This window comes from Anomaloglossus baeobatrachus, chromosome 1, assembly GCF_048569485.1.
Source record: "Anomaloglossus baeobatrachus isolate aAnoBae1 chromosome 1, aAnoBae1.hap1, whole genome shotgun sequence".
NCBI lineage: Eukaryota > Metazoa > Chordata > Amphibia > Anura > Aromobatidae > Anomaloglossus > Anomaloglossus baeobatrachus.
The window spans coordinates 597,979,385-597,997,002 of NC_134353.1; the positions used below are offsets into that span (position 1 = coordinate 597,979,385).

Below are 17,618 nucleotides of genomic sequence, written 5' to 3' on the forward strand. Positions count from 1 at the left end.
TGTGCATTTTTTCCATATTGTACTCTATGAAACATTCTCTTAAATATCCAATTGTTACAAACATTGGATGGAATAATAAAAGCCAACACATGGGAAGAAAAAATAAAAATAAAAAAAAAAGAACAACATTTATTATACGGGTCATATACCACATAAAAAAAGTAAACATCGGGATGAAGGGAGGGGGGAATTAACTTTTCTCTTGCTGATTATATTTCATAAGAATCAGGACACAGTACGTTTGTAGGAAAATATAGCATCTCATCTCTGTACTCTTGGGAAAAGGGGAGGGGGAGAGGGCAATGATTGAGGAGACAGTCATTGGTATAGAATGACTATGAGGATAATCCACAAATATCAATATTGTCCAGTTTTTATTTTGTTAGGTTTTTGTTTTTACACTAGATTGAATTCCCTCAGGTTCAGCTGTAAGATAGTGTCTTTAACAGCGGCGAAGACAAAGCGAATGTTCTCTGTGTCTGTGGCGCAGGTAAAATGAGAGTAGATGACCTTCTCTTTATCGGGGTTCTGGTCTTGGTAGAGCTTCAGAATAAATTCCCGGGCTGATTTGGCATCTTGCTTGGGACCTAAAACAAAAGACCAAACATAGTGTCAGTATTTGAGTAAGAAATCAAGAAGTATTTAAAAAAAAAAAAAAAATCTTGTACACTGGCATGCAAATGTTTGGGCACCCCTTATCAAAATTACTGTTATGGTGATCAGTTAAGCAAGTTGAAGAAGAAATTATCCCTATAATGCATAAAGTTAAAGATGACACATTACTTATGTATTTTTTTTTTCTTTTGGCTAAAATACAATCTTTTACATTTTAAAAATTACAAAAAGGAAAATGGGTCGATGCAAAAGTTTGGACACCCTTTGAGATTTGTGTGCTCAGATAACTTTGACCTTAACTAGCCTGTTAGGCTATGTGTCAACGGTAGAATGTACCTGCGGATTTTTCTGCATGAAAATCCGCGACTTTCGCGGCAAATCCGCACCTTATTTTTGCCGCGGATTACCGCGAATTTGCCGCGGATTTTGATGCGGATTTTTTTTTTCCCCATTCCATACCAAAAATCCGCACCAAAATCCGCACCAATAATTGACATGCTGCAGATTTTTCCGGATCAAAATCCGTGGCAAATCCGCCGCGGAAAAATCCGCAGCATGGACACAGCATTTCCAAAATGCAATTGAAATGGCTTGGAAGTGCCGCTGCTGCAGTTTTTCGGAAAATCCGCGGTAAATCCGCGGCAAAATCCGCTGTAAATCCGCAGCGTGGTCACATAGCCTTAGGCTTACGGCTTGTGCGCCATCATCATTAGGAAAGGCCTTGTGATGCAAATTTCATAGCTTTATAAAAACCCAGCCTCCTCTAACCTTGTGACAAAAAACATCAGCCATGGGTTCTGCTTTATCTGGAAAATCCAGAAAAATCCGCAGGTTTTCCGTAGCAAAATCTGCAGAAACAAGCTCCCGTGGGCACATAGCCTAAGCAGCTGTTAGGCTATGTGCCCACGGGAGCTTGTTTCTGCGGATTTTGCCGCGGAAACCCTGCAGATTTTTCTGGATTTTCCAGATAAATCCGCAGGTTTTAGCGTGTACAGACACTCCCCATGTTATCCTATGGGGCATGGGGAGTGTGTGTCCACGCTGCGGAAAAGTGCGGCTGCGAAACATGGTGCGGATGTCCCGCAGCCGCACGTAACTACATGTCAATTATTCCTGCGGAAATCCCGGCCCTCCGCTATGGAGATAGAGGCCGGGACGTCCGCAGGTAATTCGCAGCTATATCGCTGGAATCCCGCAGCTAAAAATAGCTGCGGATGCTGGCGGGCAGCTGCGGGAAACATGCGCTCGTACCTGCGGATACATCCGCAGGTACGAGTGCCCGTGGGCACATAACCTTACAGCCGCGCAGGAGACTAAGTATATATATTTTTTTTTTTATTTCCCTGAGTTACCGGACCTCGATCATTACATGGAGTTCCCTGAGAACTCCGGGCCCGGGTCCAGCATCCGGATACTTTTGGAACCGCGCGGATCCAGACTTTCACAGTCCGGGTCCACCAATCACTACTCATAACCTGAATCTTGTAATACTACCTAATTATCCACTACAGGCATCTTTCTCAGGTCTGCTTCTCGAAAACAAACTAATTGCCAATAAGAGTCAGTGTTTCTTACCAGTAAATTCAGGAAAGTAGTCAATTAAATGTGAGAATAAAATTTTCTCCTCTAAAAGATCCTTCTTGTTTAAAAACAGAATGACTGAAGAATTCTGGAACCAGGGGTAGGTTATGATGGTTTTGAACAGAGCTTTGCTTTCTTCCATTCGGTTCTAAAAGAAAAAAATATATTTTAATTAAAACACTTATTCAAGACCCTTAGATATCTATATTCGAGATGAGTAGATGGCTTCATGCAACCCTGGTCTATGGTCCAGGTCAGAGTTCTCTGACCATGAACAGGAGCTAACACAAATTTCCTGATCTTCTAGGATCTCGGGATCATCTCTAACCTCAATATTATTATATTTGAACACCTAAGTCAGTGTTTGCCAATCAGGGATTTGTGGTCCTGGTGTTCCATGAACATGGTAAGGGGTAAAGATGAAACATGAAGGTTGTAGCCATTGCTTTCTTTCATTTTATAGTTGGGATCATACGCTGATCTCAGGCTCTCTCTGAAAACCCTTAGTGAGATTAGGTGTCAACATATAATAGACCAAAACCAGAACTTAATGGTGGTTGAAAAAGTATGCAAGCCTTTGTAAACCCTAAATCCAAGTTTCTTTGAGGGACACTATACTTAAAGAGGTCTTTGAACTGAAACGTCGAGTAAAGTTTAAAATAATGCACATCATGATGCTGATCAAGTCCAAAGTATAACCATGAAACATTTTAGGTTATAACCTATATTATAAATGTAATCCTCTCTTTATCTCCATATACGACAACCTCAATGATGGGCGTTATGCATGGGGTTGTACAGAACTATAGAAAGACCGCTCATTAGGAAAGGTTTTCCTAATACTCTACAGTGTCTTCAACACTACACCAAACACACTAAAAGAGAATCTGTCAGCAGGTTTCGGCTATATAATGTGAGCACAGCATTATATAGGACAAGAAAGCAGATTCCAGCAATGAATCACTTACTGGGCTGCTTGGTGTAGTTTTCATACAATAGCGGTTTTGTCTGATGGAGATTTATCAGAGCCAATTCTTCTGCTCTGGTATAACGTCGCTTATACTCCGGACTGGAAGTTTTTAGCATACATTGTGCATTGCCAGCAAGCTGCGGGTGGGGGCAGGTTTACTCAGAGTAGCCTATGAGTGAGATGCACTCTGGCAGTGATAATCTCTTGCTGATAAAAATACGGATTGTATTGAAACTACAACAAAGCCTAAAGCTGGGTTTACACACTGCAACATCTCAAACGACATCGCTGTAACGTCACCGGTTTTGTGACGCAATAGTGATGTTATTTGCGATGTTGCAGTGTGTGAATCACATCAGCGACCTGGCCCCTTCTGTGAAGTTGTAATCGTTACAAATCGTTCAGGACCATTCCTAGGTCCTTTGTTTCCCGCTGTGCAGCAAGCATCGCTACAAAGTTTCAGTGTGTGAAAGACTTTGCAGCGACTTTGTTAGCAACTTCCCTTTCAAAAAGCTGCTTATCAACGCCCCCAACAACCAGCTAGGTCGCTCTGCAGGTCCAGATCGCTGTTGCGTTGTTGGCCAGGTTTGCCTGTTTGACAGTTCACCAGCGACTCACCAGAGACTTAGGGAGGTCGCTGTTACGTCACAAAACCGGTGACGTTACAGCGATGTCCTTTGCGATGTTGCAGTGTGTAAACCCAGCTTAATAAGACAGACATCCCTGGAATCAGGCTTTCTTGCACAATCCTGTTGCTCTCAGATTGAATAAGAAAAACCTGCTGACCGATTCCCTTTAAAAATTAGACGTCATACATTATTACATCACTAGTCTATCCACAGCTATCAACTACGCCAATAATCAAATATTTTATTCATTCACTTGCCTCATTATCACATTCTGCAAGAACCTGATCATATTCACTCAAAGCCACCAAGAAAATAATGGAAGTGACATTTTCAAAGCAGTGAATCCACTTTCTTCTTTCTGATCTCTGGCCACCGACATCCACCATCCTGTATGACAAGAACACCACCAATACACAGAATGAATGAGTGAATGGATACAGAAGAGAAAAAGGTCCAAACTATTTATTTAGTCATGACATGCAAAAGAGCAGTAACCAAATCATATAACCCTTATCTGTATACAGATCAGGCATCTGATGAGTGCAGCAAGCAATTCTGCCAACTGGGTATTGATTTGGAATGCAACAACCATGACCTTGGGCATTATTTATTAATCAAAATTGATGCTTTAGTAAAAAAATAAAAACAAAGGGACCTATCAAATGTATACTGTAGGAAAACAATTTAAAAGCATAGTTTACTAATGTTGTTCCTTTATTATGCCTCCTGAAAATGGATCAATAGTTTGTGTGTACACAGTCTGAAACTGGTAAGAGGACTCTTTAAAGGCAGTCTGAGCACAGAATGGATTTTTGAAAGGCCCGAGCTCGGTACATGGCACGGCCAAACAGTTAAGTGCCAGCCACTTATTTTCCCTTTATCTCCACACCCCCACTGATTGGCAGCTGTAGCTTTATAGAACCAGAGAAGGGTGGAAATGAATGGAAAACTAGTAGGTGGGAAGTTGCATCCAAATGTCATTCTGTGCTGACAGTCTACCTTTTACTTCACTCTTACCTAATTGGTTGTTGTACAGTTGTTTGGCAATTGTACCATCAGTGAGCACTTATAGTATTACAAAAAAATAAAAACACAGAAAAAAAAAACAAAAAAAAATGGCAAATTGATCATAATTTCACAGAAAACTCCAAAAATCGGCCAGGACAAAGAATTGTCTGAACCCTCCAGCTAATATCTTTGGAATAAATAACTGCAATCGCTTCCTATAACCATCAGCAAGCTTCTTACACCTCTCAGCTGGAATTTTGAACCACTCTTCAGTCGCAAAATGCTCCAGGTCTCTCATATATGATTGGTGCCTTCTCCCAATAGAAATGTTAAGATCTCTCCACAGGTGTTCAATGTGGTTTAGAGCCGGACTCATTGCTGGCCCATTTAAAACTCTTCAGCGCTTTGTTTCTGCCCATTTCTGGGGGCTTCTTGAAGTCTGTTTGGGGTCTCTGTCCTGCTGGAAGACCCATGACCTAGGACACAAACCCAGCTTTCTCACACTGGGCACTCCATTGGAACCCAAAATCCTTTGGTAATTTCAGATTTCATGATGTCTTGCACAAAGTAAAGGCATCCAGAGCCAGAGACCGCAAACTATCTTTGAGCCTTCACCATATTTGACTGTATGTACGGTGCTCTTTTCTTTGTGGGCCTAATTCAGTTTTCAGTAAACAGTGTGTACTTTACCAAAAAGCTCTATCTTGGCCTCATCTGTCTACAAAAAGTTTTCCCAGAAGGATTTTGACTTGCGTACATTTTGGCAAACTGCAGTCCAGCTTTTTTTTAGGTCTGTGTGTAGTTTGATAGTTTGAGCTGACTCTGATGCATCCTGCACCTGCAAGACAGTTTGAATTTCTTTGGAACTTGATCAGGGCTGCTCATCCACCATCTGGTCTAACCTGCATCGCAACCTTTCATCAAATTTTCTCTGCGATCTACGACCACGGAGATTAGCAACAGTTCCATGGGTTGTAAACTTCTTGATTATGTTGCACACCGTGGACAAAGGAACATCAAGATCTCTGGAGATGTACTTGTAACCTTGAGATTGTTGATATTTTTCAACAATTTTGGTCCTCAATTCCTCAGATTGTTCTTTTCTCCAGCTTTTAGTGTTGCACACCAGTACATACAATGAAAAGATGGAGTCAAAATTCTCGCCATTTTTACGGATTTCAGATGTGAATTTTATATTGCTCACAACTTGCAACAGGGCAAGTTTGGAAGAGCATCATGTGCTTGAAATGAAGTTGTTTACCCACAATTTTGAAAAGGTGCCAACAGTTTAGTACAGCCCATTTTGTTGGTTTTGTATGAATTGTTATCCAAATTGCCCCCCCCCTTTTTTTTTTGTTGTAATAAACATGTGTATAACAAAACATGCAATTGCTTGATTTGTCCCAGAAATTTGTATCAACATATTGATGCATGCATATTCCATGCCAGGCAACACCACCTTTCCGCTATGCCATACTCTCTGTCAACAAGGTCTCGTCCACATGATGGACAAGACACAGAAAAAGTGTCAAAGTACATAATAGACATTGTGCAAGTCACGAAAGAGGTTTTAAGTTGAAAATAGTACATTTAGCTTGATAAATATCACTCAATATTGTATAGATGTGTCTGGAGTCCTATATAAATAAAAAAAAAAAAAAAAGCAAGACTAAGTTTTTTATTAGTAAATTTACAGACATGTGTGGTTTAGATGCTGGACAAGCAGAATGGAAAAATGTATTCAACTTACCTGAAAATAATATTCTCTAAATCGAAAGGATACTCTATGATTCCAGTAGTGGGAACTCTGACTCTAAGTACATCTTGCTGGGTGGGAATATAGCCAGTAACAGAAATGCGATCTATGTCACCAAGGTAACTGGATGAGAGAAAAAAATAAAAAAAAAATCACAACATGATATGCATTAACCCTAAGGACCAAGCAATTTTTCACTTTTATGCTTTCAGTTTTCGCTCTCCACCAAGACCAGTAACACTTTATTTTCTCACTTACAAAGCCATGTGAGGCGCTTATCGTATTTTTTGTTTTCCAAGACGCACTGGATTATAAAATGCACCTCAAATTTAGAGATTTTAAAAAAAAAAGGTAAGGTGGGGCCTTACCAGGGAGGTGGGGCAGCAGCGGTGGTGGAGCGGGCGGTACAGAGGGGGGCCCAAATGCTCACTGCGGCAGGTGCCGCTCTGAGGTGGGGACAGCCTGCGCCGCTCTGTGCTGGGGGAGGCACTGGCCATTCTGAAGATGTCGGAGGTGCAGGCTTCAATAAAATGGCAGCTGGAGTCGGTACGCGCGCAGATGAGAGCTTGCATCGAGAGATCCACCTGCGTACGCACCAAATTTGGGCGCCATTATTTAAAGCCTTTACCACCATCCTCCTCAGAATGGCCAATGCCTCGCTGCCAGTCGCACAGAGCCTTGCTGCCCACCACACAAAGCAGCACGCCGCAGAGAGCAGCGCCCACAGCAAAGACCACAACATTGCCCTGCCTCCTGTGACCCCTCTCCACCATCCCCTGGTAAGCTACATTCAGATTTTACGACGCACCCCTCATTTTCCTCCTTTTTTGGGAGGAAAAGTGCGGCTTATCTGAAAATTACAGTATTATTGTGGTACTATTTGTATTTGAGTGACACTATTGGTGTACTGGAACTTGGAGAAAAGAAAAAAAGTGAAGAAGACAACTTGCAAAAAAAAAAAAAAAAAATAAAATATAAAATAAACTAAAAAATAAATAAATATACAATTCCATTATTGTTTTTGGATTTTGCATTACTGGTGTTCATTTGCAGTAAAAATTACCTAGAAATATGATTGTCCAGGTCAGTACGATTACAAGAATACCAAAACGTTTTATTTATTTAAATAGTGATTTAAAAAAAAACAAAAACAAAAAAAAACAGAAGTTCGTATTTAAAGAAAATAAATAAAAATTTTGCTTGAGTCCCCATTTTCCAAAACCCGTAACATTCTTTGTCGGTGGATAGATCTGCATGAGGGCTTGTTTTTTGGGCGATATCCTGATGTTTAGGCCTAAGCCACACGGCGAGAAAATCGGTGCGAGTGAAGTGCGATAAAGCATCGCATTCCACTCAGACCAATTCTAGCCTGTGTGTCAGCGAACAGCCCTAATCGGACCGAGAAAACAACAACATGCTGCGACTAATGCGAGATGCTTTTCTCTCGCACCCATTCAAGTGAATGGGGCAAGAGAGGGAAAAAAAAAAAAAAAAAAAAAAAAAAAAAAAAAAAAAAAAAAAATCGCACTGCACTCGCGGTACACCAGTGTACCGCGTAAGCAGAACGAGAATCGCAATAGCCGGCAACGGAGGAAAGAGGGAGAGAAATCCCTCCCCTCCTCCATGCCGGCCCGCCCCTCCGCACCCCCGACCCGCCCCCTTCATCTGAGGTCCGCTAACACAGTCTGACCTCAGTAGCAGGGACGCTCGCACGACACTCGGCTCCTGCTGTGCTGCCAGCGCGAGCTGAGTGTCGTGTGAGCATCGCACTAGTGCCCTGTGTGGCCCTGGCCTTATAGTGATGCCATTTTGGAGTACTGTATATACGATGGTTTGATCGCTTCTCCGTGCATTTTCGGGGAGTATAGGAGCAACCAAAGACCCGCAATTCTGGCATTTCGATTTTTTTCTCTTTAAAGTTTTCATTTGAAACCAAATGTGTGTATTTTTTTGTTTATTTTTAACTGGCGGAAATTGGAATTTTTTTTATACATTTTTCAAAAAAATTTTTTTTTTTTAATTGCCACTAATCGCATACAGCAACATCATAGCTTTGCTGTATATAGTGAAAATCAGTATCTTCTGTGGTGCCCCAGCTACAGGCTGGACATCACAGAGAGAATTCAAATGGCACGCTTGGGGGCGGTCACCCAGCTGTCACAGGAACCCATCAGACCCCTGGGATCGCGTTACAAAGAAGCCAATGACTGGGCTGGATCACGGCACTTAAACACCGCTGTCAGCAATTGACAGCAGAATTTAAGTGGTTAATAGCAGTGATAGTCATGCTGATTGTATGCAGTCAGTCAAACGTGTGGAATTACGAAGAGACAGCAATGCCACTAGAATAATGTTGCAAAATGAGGGTTAATATTGCAGTTCAATGTGCCTCAACTCCCCGAGTATATGACAACCATGAATGCATTTGTTTTATGGCATTATTTTAGGCATATATCATTCTTTACATTATTATCCCTATAGTAGCACTCTGAGTCTTCTGTCATTATAAACTACTGCATATATCTTGGCTTATACAGTCCACTTACTATTTAGCAGAGTCTGACAGCTGGTACTCCCTCCTCCGATCATAGCACTCCTGGATCCCAGGATCCTCCCAGAGTTTTTTAATTGCTTCTACTTGTTTCCTTTCCAGACTGTTTACTTTATCTACTTCTACTTCCCGAACCAGCAAGGCATTTTCCTAAAATAAAAAAATAAATTATTAAAAACAAAACAAAAAAAATATGTTAAATCAATTAAACCTATCATCTTTATCAGCTGATTAGGAAGGAGGAATGCATTTAATAGAAGTCCTTTTCTCAATAACCACCCTTTGCCTTAAAAACATCAATTCGAGGTAGACTTGCACACACTTTGTGAAGGGGCTCAGCAGGGAGGTTGTTGTGCTCGGGACACAGGTTCAGCATTATATTCATTTGGTGGTGGAACACAGTTTTCAACATGAAGCATATATTGTTCATGCTAATAATGGTCTCTAGAAGAATAAGTGAGAGGTATAGCGAGTCGTATGTCATGCCAACAGTAAAGACCCTTCATGTGTGTGGTTGCTTACATTCCAGGGAATGGACTCTCTTACAATTTTGCATAAACACTCATGAATAAAGACTGCCTCAAAGACCCTCAAACAGCAATTTCTCCTAAAGTTCCAGGAGCAATCTGGTGATAGCTTTTTCCAGCATGATGGATATATCCTTTAATTAGAACTTGTCAGCAGCATTAGCACTCTAAAGTAAAGCCATGGCTGTGAAGGAATCCCATCTGTGTTTGTTGAATAATCATCCTCTAAAGTATTCCTTTTATAATGTCTTTTGTATATTGGGGGTAGGGTCATCATTTTTTTTTCTGCCCCTCCACCTGCCTCCTCTGTTTCTTTTACCGGTCATTGATTATTCAGTGATATGCCTCCTTTCTGAAATTCCGTGTCGCCGCCATGATTGTGGTGGGCAGCGTGTGTGCAGTGTGATTTCATGGCAGGTCCGCAGATCTTATATGGGGGGAAAAAAAAACGCCACTGGGGGTGGCGCATGCGCATATTAAGATTTCAGCTCAGTGACCCCTTCATTAAGGTAACCGGTCACCAGATTTGGGGCCTATAAGCTGCGGCCACCACCAGTGGGCTCTTATATACAGCATTCTAACATACTGTATATAAGAGCCCAGGCCGGTGTGTAGAATGTAAAAATCACTTTAGAATACTCACCTAAATGGTCGCTGCGGTGGAGTTGGGTCATATAGGCGTCTTCGTTCTCCGGTGCCTCCTCTTTCCGCCATCTTTGTCGTCCTTCTTCTGAAGCCTGGGTGCATGACGCTTCCTACGTCATCCACACTCGTCGGCATTGAGGTCCTGCACAGGCACACTTTGATCTGCCTTGAGCAGGGCAGATCAGATCAAAGCATTGTAGTACACCTGCGCAAGACGAGCGAGTGTGTATGACATAGGACGAGTCATGCACACAGGCTTCAGAAGGAGGATGAAGATGGCCGAAAGAGGAGGCGCCGGCACAGTTTTAGTTGAGTATTATAAAGTGATTTTTACGTTCTACACAGCGCCTGGGCTCTTATATACAGCATGTTAGAATACTGTATATAAGAGCCCACTGGTAGAGGCCGCAGCTTATAGGGCAAAAAAACTGGTGACAGGTTCCCTTAAGCATCTATCTATATTTTGTCTATTTTAATCTATCGATCATCAGCTATCATCTATTTAATTTGACTAATATCTATTCATCCATGTTTCCGTCAGTCATCTTTCTTTTTTTTCAGGTTTGCATTTGTGGACTACAACGGATTCAGTAGGAAACATTGCATCTGCTGGCGAATTTTTGACTTAGAAAATTGGTGAAAGAGGGAAATGTTGGGAAGGGATTATTCCAATTAATTATTTTTGTGTGCATGTTTTTCTTTTTAATTAGTGGGTTAGTAATGGGGTTGTCTAAAAGACACTTTTCCATTACTAGCACCAGGGCTTAACGTCAGCTCTGTTTTGGGACACTACACAGCTGACATCAACCACCACCATTACCCTGATTGTCAAAGCACCAAGGCATCGGGAAAAGTCAGCCAAAGTGCCAGAATTGGAGCATCTTGTGATGCGCCACTTAGTGGGCGGCTACGGGATGGTAGTTTCAGGCTGGGAAGGGCCCAATAACAATGGTCCTTCCTAGCCTGATAATATCAGCCCACAGCTGTCTGCTTTACCTTGGCTGGTTATCAAAAATAGGGGGACTCCACATAATTTTGTTAAATGTATTTATTTTTTAGATTCCCAATCTCAGAAACCTGTACAATAAACTCCAATATTATATTGCATTTTGGCAAATTCCAGTCTCACTTTCATAATTTGCTTTTAAACAATGGTTTCCTCGGTTGACTTCTAAGAAGTCTACTTTGACCAAGATGGCAACGGGATGGTGCGATCCGACACTGATATGCCATGACCATGGAGTTCACCTCTAATCTCTTTGGAAGTTGTTCTGGGGTCTTTAGTTACCTTTCCTATAATCCATTTCTTTAATTTATTAATTTTACTCTTGTGGACACATCCAACAAGGTTGGCTACAGTCCCATGGGCCTTAAACTTCTCAAAAATAGGTGCAACTGTAGTAACAGGAACATCAAGCAGTTTGGAAATTTTCTTTTACCTTTAACATGTTTGTCTATTTTTTTTCCATCTCCTCAGACAAGTCTCTTTAGCTACTCTTTGGTCCATGTTCACCATGATACCAAACAGCACAGTGACTACTTTTCACCCTTCAACTAGGCAGACTGACTGACGGGTCACACATTTGAAAAACACCTGTTATATTAATTACAGGACATTACTTTTATTAGTTTTAAGTTATTTCAGTGACCATTGTGGGTTTTCTTACTTTATCAGATGGGTACCAACAATTTTGTCCACATCTGAAAGTATCTGTATGTATTACATACCCACATCATCCAATATGTATATATTCATATACCTAAAGAGTGACAGGGATGATACACGTCACCTTTTTGGGTTTTACATTAAACCATTACAACTATAAAGGTTATGTTCATGCATAGAAGATTAATGGCAGATTTTTTAGCAGTGTTTTCTTGTTAAGAGCTCATCGTCAAAGTTGGTAATGCAGTGCTCTTCATATTTTTGGAATTCTAGATATATATCCTTATGGGGAGGAATTAACACCAAATGCTGTTTACATTCAATTACAGTATTTCCTTCCTAAAATGGCAGTAACCGAAAAGATCCTCCTACACAAACCGCCCTCCCCATTAAAGAATTACATTGTGTGTATGTTTATTTTAGCTTTACCCTCTAGAGGGCAACGTTTTTCCACAAGTGACATTCTGGATCCAAGTTTTCACATATCCTAAAACAACCTTTGAACAGACCGCAGCACTTTCAAGAAAGTTTCTAAATAGTTGAACAATTCTTTCGTTGTACCCAAAATCTCACAGAAACAAGTGTATTAGCTATGTCTTCTCTTACCCATGGAAGAATAGCACGAAAAATACCAAAAGAGGTTAGCGCCTAGTGTTCCCCTTGTCTCTTATATTAGCAGTAGTAAGATATTATAGCATTTTGCCAGATCCAGATTAGCTGATCCATGGTATTTTAACCCATTACTTCTCATGTGGAGCTATGATCCTTATATCTGTCCTCTAATTGAAGATAACATACATTTGATAGGAGAGCAGAAGGTATAACTGCTGGAAGAGACTAGAGTATATTTGTTGACCACTACCAGGGTGACACATGGGTCCTCATAAAAGAAGTAGACACAAAACCAAAAGGCATTTAGCATAAATAGTATTTGCATAGTTTCATCCAAAAAGTGGTAGCAAAGTTGCATACTCCCTTGGAGGCACAAGCTGCCTAGTAGTGCTGACCACTGTGCAACCCGTCATCTAGCACAGATTTAACCAGAATCCGGCTGTTTTGAAGGAGAGGTTGACATTTATGATATGTGGAGCTCCCTGGAGCAGTATTATAGTGCTTAACGTGTTACCTGAACTAACAATACAGAACGACATTCACCACACTGACAGGTTTTAAAATAAAGGAACAGATCTGACCTATGCGCCCGAAGAACCTGCCAAGGTTTAACTGGTTATACCACATTCTCCAAGTTAATGTTGGCGGGTATAAATAACACAAAATCCACACAACTTATTGAAGAGCTGGAAGGTACAATGTGCAGCATGGCACCCAGGCCCTGCTCATACTGGTATCACTCTGTCTGATGAGTATAAGCAACTATATGAAATGCGTCAGAACCCAGCCGGGGACCTGCAATTCATATAGGTTCTAATCATTTTAATCTTAAGCAAATAATAAAGCTATGTTCACACACTGCACCTTTTACTGCATTTTTGGTGCATTCATGACGTCACAAAGATGCACATAAATGCATGCTTGTATAAGATTTCTATTTTGCTGTCCGGACAGTGCATTTTTTTTTGGCTGCATCTTGGCTGCGTTTTTGAAGATGGAGCATGTCAATTATTTTTGCGTATTGTACATGCATTTCGGAGGACTGGCAGATCAATCCCCCGCTGACTTTGGGTTGGTGGGGGACTGATCCCTGGTATCTGGATAGATGCTGGTTCCCATAAAGTTAATGGGGACCAGAATCTGGCGCAAAAGGGGTAGGAGCAAGCGCTTCATACTCACCGAATCACCAGCGCGGCTGTCATACTGCTCCCGCGGCCGGTCATTCACTTCCCGGGCCGCTCATTACCTTCATAGACTATGCACCGCTTCTCCCGCCCACCAATGGCTGTGATTAGTTGCAGTCAGACACGCTGTCACTCAGGGTGGGGGTCATCTGACTGCAACCAATCACTTACACTGGTGTGCGGGTCTATATCGTACATTAAAAGAAATGAAAAATGGCGTAGGATCTTCCCATATTTTGATACTAGCACAGAGAAAGCCCAACAGCTGGGTGCTGGTATTCTCAAGGCTGGAGATACCCATGGCTACTGGGCACCCCCAACCTAAAAATATCTGCCAGTAGCTGCCTGGAATTGCCGCATCCATTAGATGTGACAGTCCCGGCACTTTACCTGGCTCTTCCCGCATTGCCCTGGTGTGGTGGCACTCGGGGTAATAAGGAGTTAATAACAGCCCACAGCTGCCACCAAGTCTTCGATTAGTAATGGCAGGTGTCTACCCGAGATACCCCCCATCACTAATCTGTAAATGAAATGAAATAAGCACAAACACTGAAATAATGCTTAACTTGGAATAAAAGACAAAAAAGCACCCTCTTTCACCACTTTATTAACCCCAACACAACTCTCCAGGTCCAACGTAATCCACACGAGGTTCCCATGATGTTTCCAGCACTGCTATATATCTGAAGTTCACAGTGAGCGCCACAAATCAGGACTGCCCGCTGTGAAGTTCAGGCCACAACTGAAGTGAGCTGCACGCTCAGCAGTGAGATCAAATCAGGTTAGCCACGGCCACAGCATGGTCACGGCCTCCACCTGGGACAGCAAATCACCTGAGTGACGTCCCACTGATCGCACGGCTCACTTCAGTCGCGGCCTGGAGCTCACAGCAGGCAGTCTAGTTCTATGGTACTCTCTGTAAAAGTCACATGTAGCAGTGCTAGAAGCATTGTGGGACCTCGTGTGGATTACGTCGGACCTGGAGGGGTGTTTGGGGGGTTAATAAAGTAGAGAAAGAGGATGCTTTTTTGTCTTTATTTCAAATAAAGGATTTTTTCTGTGTGTTTATTTACTGTCACTTACAGATTAGTGATGGGGGGTGTCTCAGACGCCTGCCATCAGTAAGCTAGGGCTTAGTAGCAGCTGTGGGCTGTTATTAACCCCTTATTACCCCGACTGCCACTACATCAGGGCAATGGGAAGAGCCGGGCCCAGAGCCAAAAGTGGCACATCTTATAGATGTGCCACTTCTTGGGCGGCTGTGGGCTGCTATTAGGCTGGAAAGGGTCAAAAAACGATCGCCCTTCCCAGCCTAATAATATCTGTGTTGAGACTCCAAACAGAAGCTCTATGGACTTTTTTGATTTGCATATTTCCCAGGGGGCAATGCACCTAGGATTTCATTGTATTGAGAGCCCTCGTTGGCTGCCGGCAGTGTTTTCTCTGACTGGTCTCCCAGAGATCAGTGATTGTTTTGTCTTGTTGGTCTACTAGGCATTGCTCCCACCTGGCCAGAATCCTACTCCACACTGATGAGAGGCAATACCCCAAAACAGCTGTCTGTGGATGGATACCTGGCCTTGGTATTTCCCTTGTCATATGTTTAAACTTGTCAAAGTGTTAGATATTGACTAAAAGGGCCACTTGATATGGTGGTTTCCTAAAAAGAGCCACTCCTTGGCTAGGTCCTTCCCAGAGGGATATCTGGCTAGTTTCTGTGTTGAGACTCCTAACACAGGCTCCACGGACTTTTTTGATTTGCATATTTCCCTAGGATTTCACTGTATTGAGCGTCCTCATTGGCTGCCGGCAGTGTTTTCTCTGTCTGGTCTCCCCGAGATCAGTGATTGTTTTGTCTTGTCACCCTAATAATATCAACACGCTAGCTGTCTGCTGTACCTTGTCTGGTTTTAGAAAAGTGGGGGGAACCCACTGTGGAGACACGGGAGTCAGAGGGTGCTCTCGTCCGCTGGCCCGGCCGCCTTTAGAAAGACAGCATAGCCCAGGGCTTATCCCAACTGAACGCCCGGACCTCCTTAACCGAGGGCGGAACACTACTCAGACAACACAGGGTGAGGTATTCACAATATTAAGACTTTATTGAATCCCCAAACAATTAACGGCACATAGCACATAACCAGCAAAACACACAAATGTAACAGGCAACAGAGTCTCACTCTTCCACTGGCTCACCAGGGATATAGAATGTTCATGCCTCAGAGCTTCCAGGGCTACTTACTCCAATCCAGCAGCACCCCGCTTTTGGCGGGCACTCATATAAAGAATAGAATAACGCCAGATTTAGGAAGCTGGCTGAGGTCTGCAAAGTCTGTAGACAGGTGACCAAATTGTCCCAACCTGGGTTTCTTCTTTAAGTAGTCTCTGGTATGATGATGTGATATAATCCTGGAAGCCGGAGTCGAAATCCCTAGACTGTGGTATGGTCTCCAATCGGAATCGGAGTCCCTAGATTGAAGCCATGTAGCCAAGTGATCCTCTAGTCTGAGCCAAAGTCCCTAGACCGAGTCCACAAGGCATCCTGGTTCTGATCACCTAGCCAGCTCCCAAGAGCTTAGACTGGATCATGCAACATCCATCAACAACCTGGTGACTCCAAGAAGTCCCCTTTTATAGCCATAACCTTCCCTTAGGATATACTGTGCCCCTATCGGATTGGTTGTACAAGGTTGCTTCTCTTATTGGATGAATTTCAAGCTATATTGAAATATCCAGAGACAAGGGTGAGACAGGTAAGTTACATCACATCTAGCAATTCACTTAGTAATACAATGGAAAGTTCGCATAATTGAGTTATCTGGGCGTCTGGCCTTCAGTGGCCAAAACAATTACATGAGTCAACAAAATCTTCAATACTAAACTCCCAAGAGTCTTGTAGAACAATGAGGGATTATCCCCATCTATAAACAAACTGTCTTCATGTCTGGCTGAATGTTAAGAAAGTTAACCCATGCTAGGCACTTAGAGTCCATGTCGTCACACCCCCGTCATTTTTTTTTAATAAATCAAAAAAAAAAAAAAGAAGAAGAAGAGTGGGGGATAACCTTTACTTTTCATAACCAGCCAATGTACAGCAGACAGCTGAGGATTGCAGCCTGCAGCTGCTGCTGTTCCTGTGCTGGATATGAAAAATGGGGAGTACTCCACGTCATATTTTTTTTACAAAAAAAAAATAAAACAAAAACAGCTGGCTATCCTATCAAGCTATTCTATTACTTTCTATCTATTCTGTTCTTTATTATCTATTCTATATGTTCTATTAATCTATCCTCTACCCATCTATTCTAGCTATTATCTTCTATAATTTTTTTCTCCTTTAAAAAAACGCATTAACAAAAACTCGGCAAAAAGTCATGCCTTTTTGTGCCACAAACTGCATTTTCAAAGATGCAGTGTGTGAACAAAGCCTTATGTCTTCATCACTTCATATAGACAATTTCTTCTGTCAACTTAGGTCAAGTTTACACGTCGTGGCTAGAGTTGAGCGGGGGAGAGAGCGGGAGCGGGAGGGGGAGAGTGAGAAAAAAAAAAAAAAAAAAAAAAACCCAAAAAAAAAAAAACCCCGAACCCGGATCGTGCAGCCGGATTCCCGGATCCAGGTCGGACCCGGATCGGACGCTGAAACCGCGCGGATCCGGATTTTTACAGTTCGGATCCCATCAACAATAGTCGTGGATTTATGACTCTGGACCACAAGTCCACAGCAATTTACAGTGCAACACTTGTCACACGGTGCGGAAAACAAATCTGCACAAAAATGAAAGAAAGATGTGGATTTCCAATCCTTAATCATTATTATGCAGATTTTCATTCTTTTAGACTGCAAAGAAATCAGCAAGTAACACATGTGGATTCT

General features: G+C 42.2%; 1 protein-coding gene across 1 annotated transcript in view; it reads right to left on the bottom strand.

Annotated features, from left to right (window-relative positions):
• Positions 1-17,618, bottom strand: part of LOC142245459 (guanine nucleotide-binding protein subunit alpha-14) — a 214,851-nt gene that overhangs the window by 484 nt on the left and 196,749 nt on the right. Inside the window, exons 3-7 of the mRNA XM_075318184.1 lie at positions 9,106-9,260; positions 6,554-6,682; positions 4,053-4,182; positions 2,191-2,344; positions 1-587 (exon numbers count right to left, since the gene is read on the bottom strand). The exon at positions 1-587 is cut by the window's left edge and continues 484 nt beyond it. Coding sequence (XP_075174299.1) covers positions 397-587; positions 2,191-2,344; positions 4,053-4,182; positions 6,554-6,682; positions 9,106-9,260 — 759 coding nt within the window. The 3' untranslated portion in view covers positions 1-396. The remainder of the gene's footprint in view (positions 588-2,190; positions 2,345-4,052; positions 4,183-6,553; positions 6,683-9,105; positions 9,261-17,618) is intronic.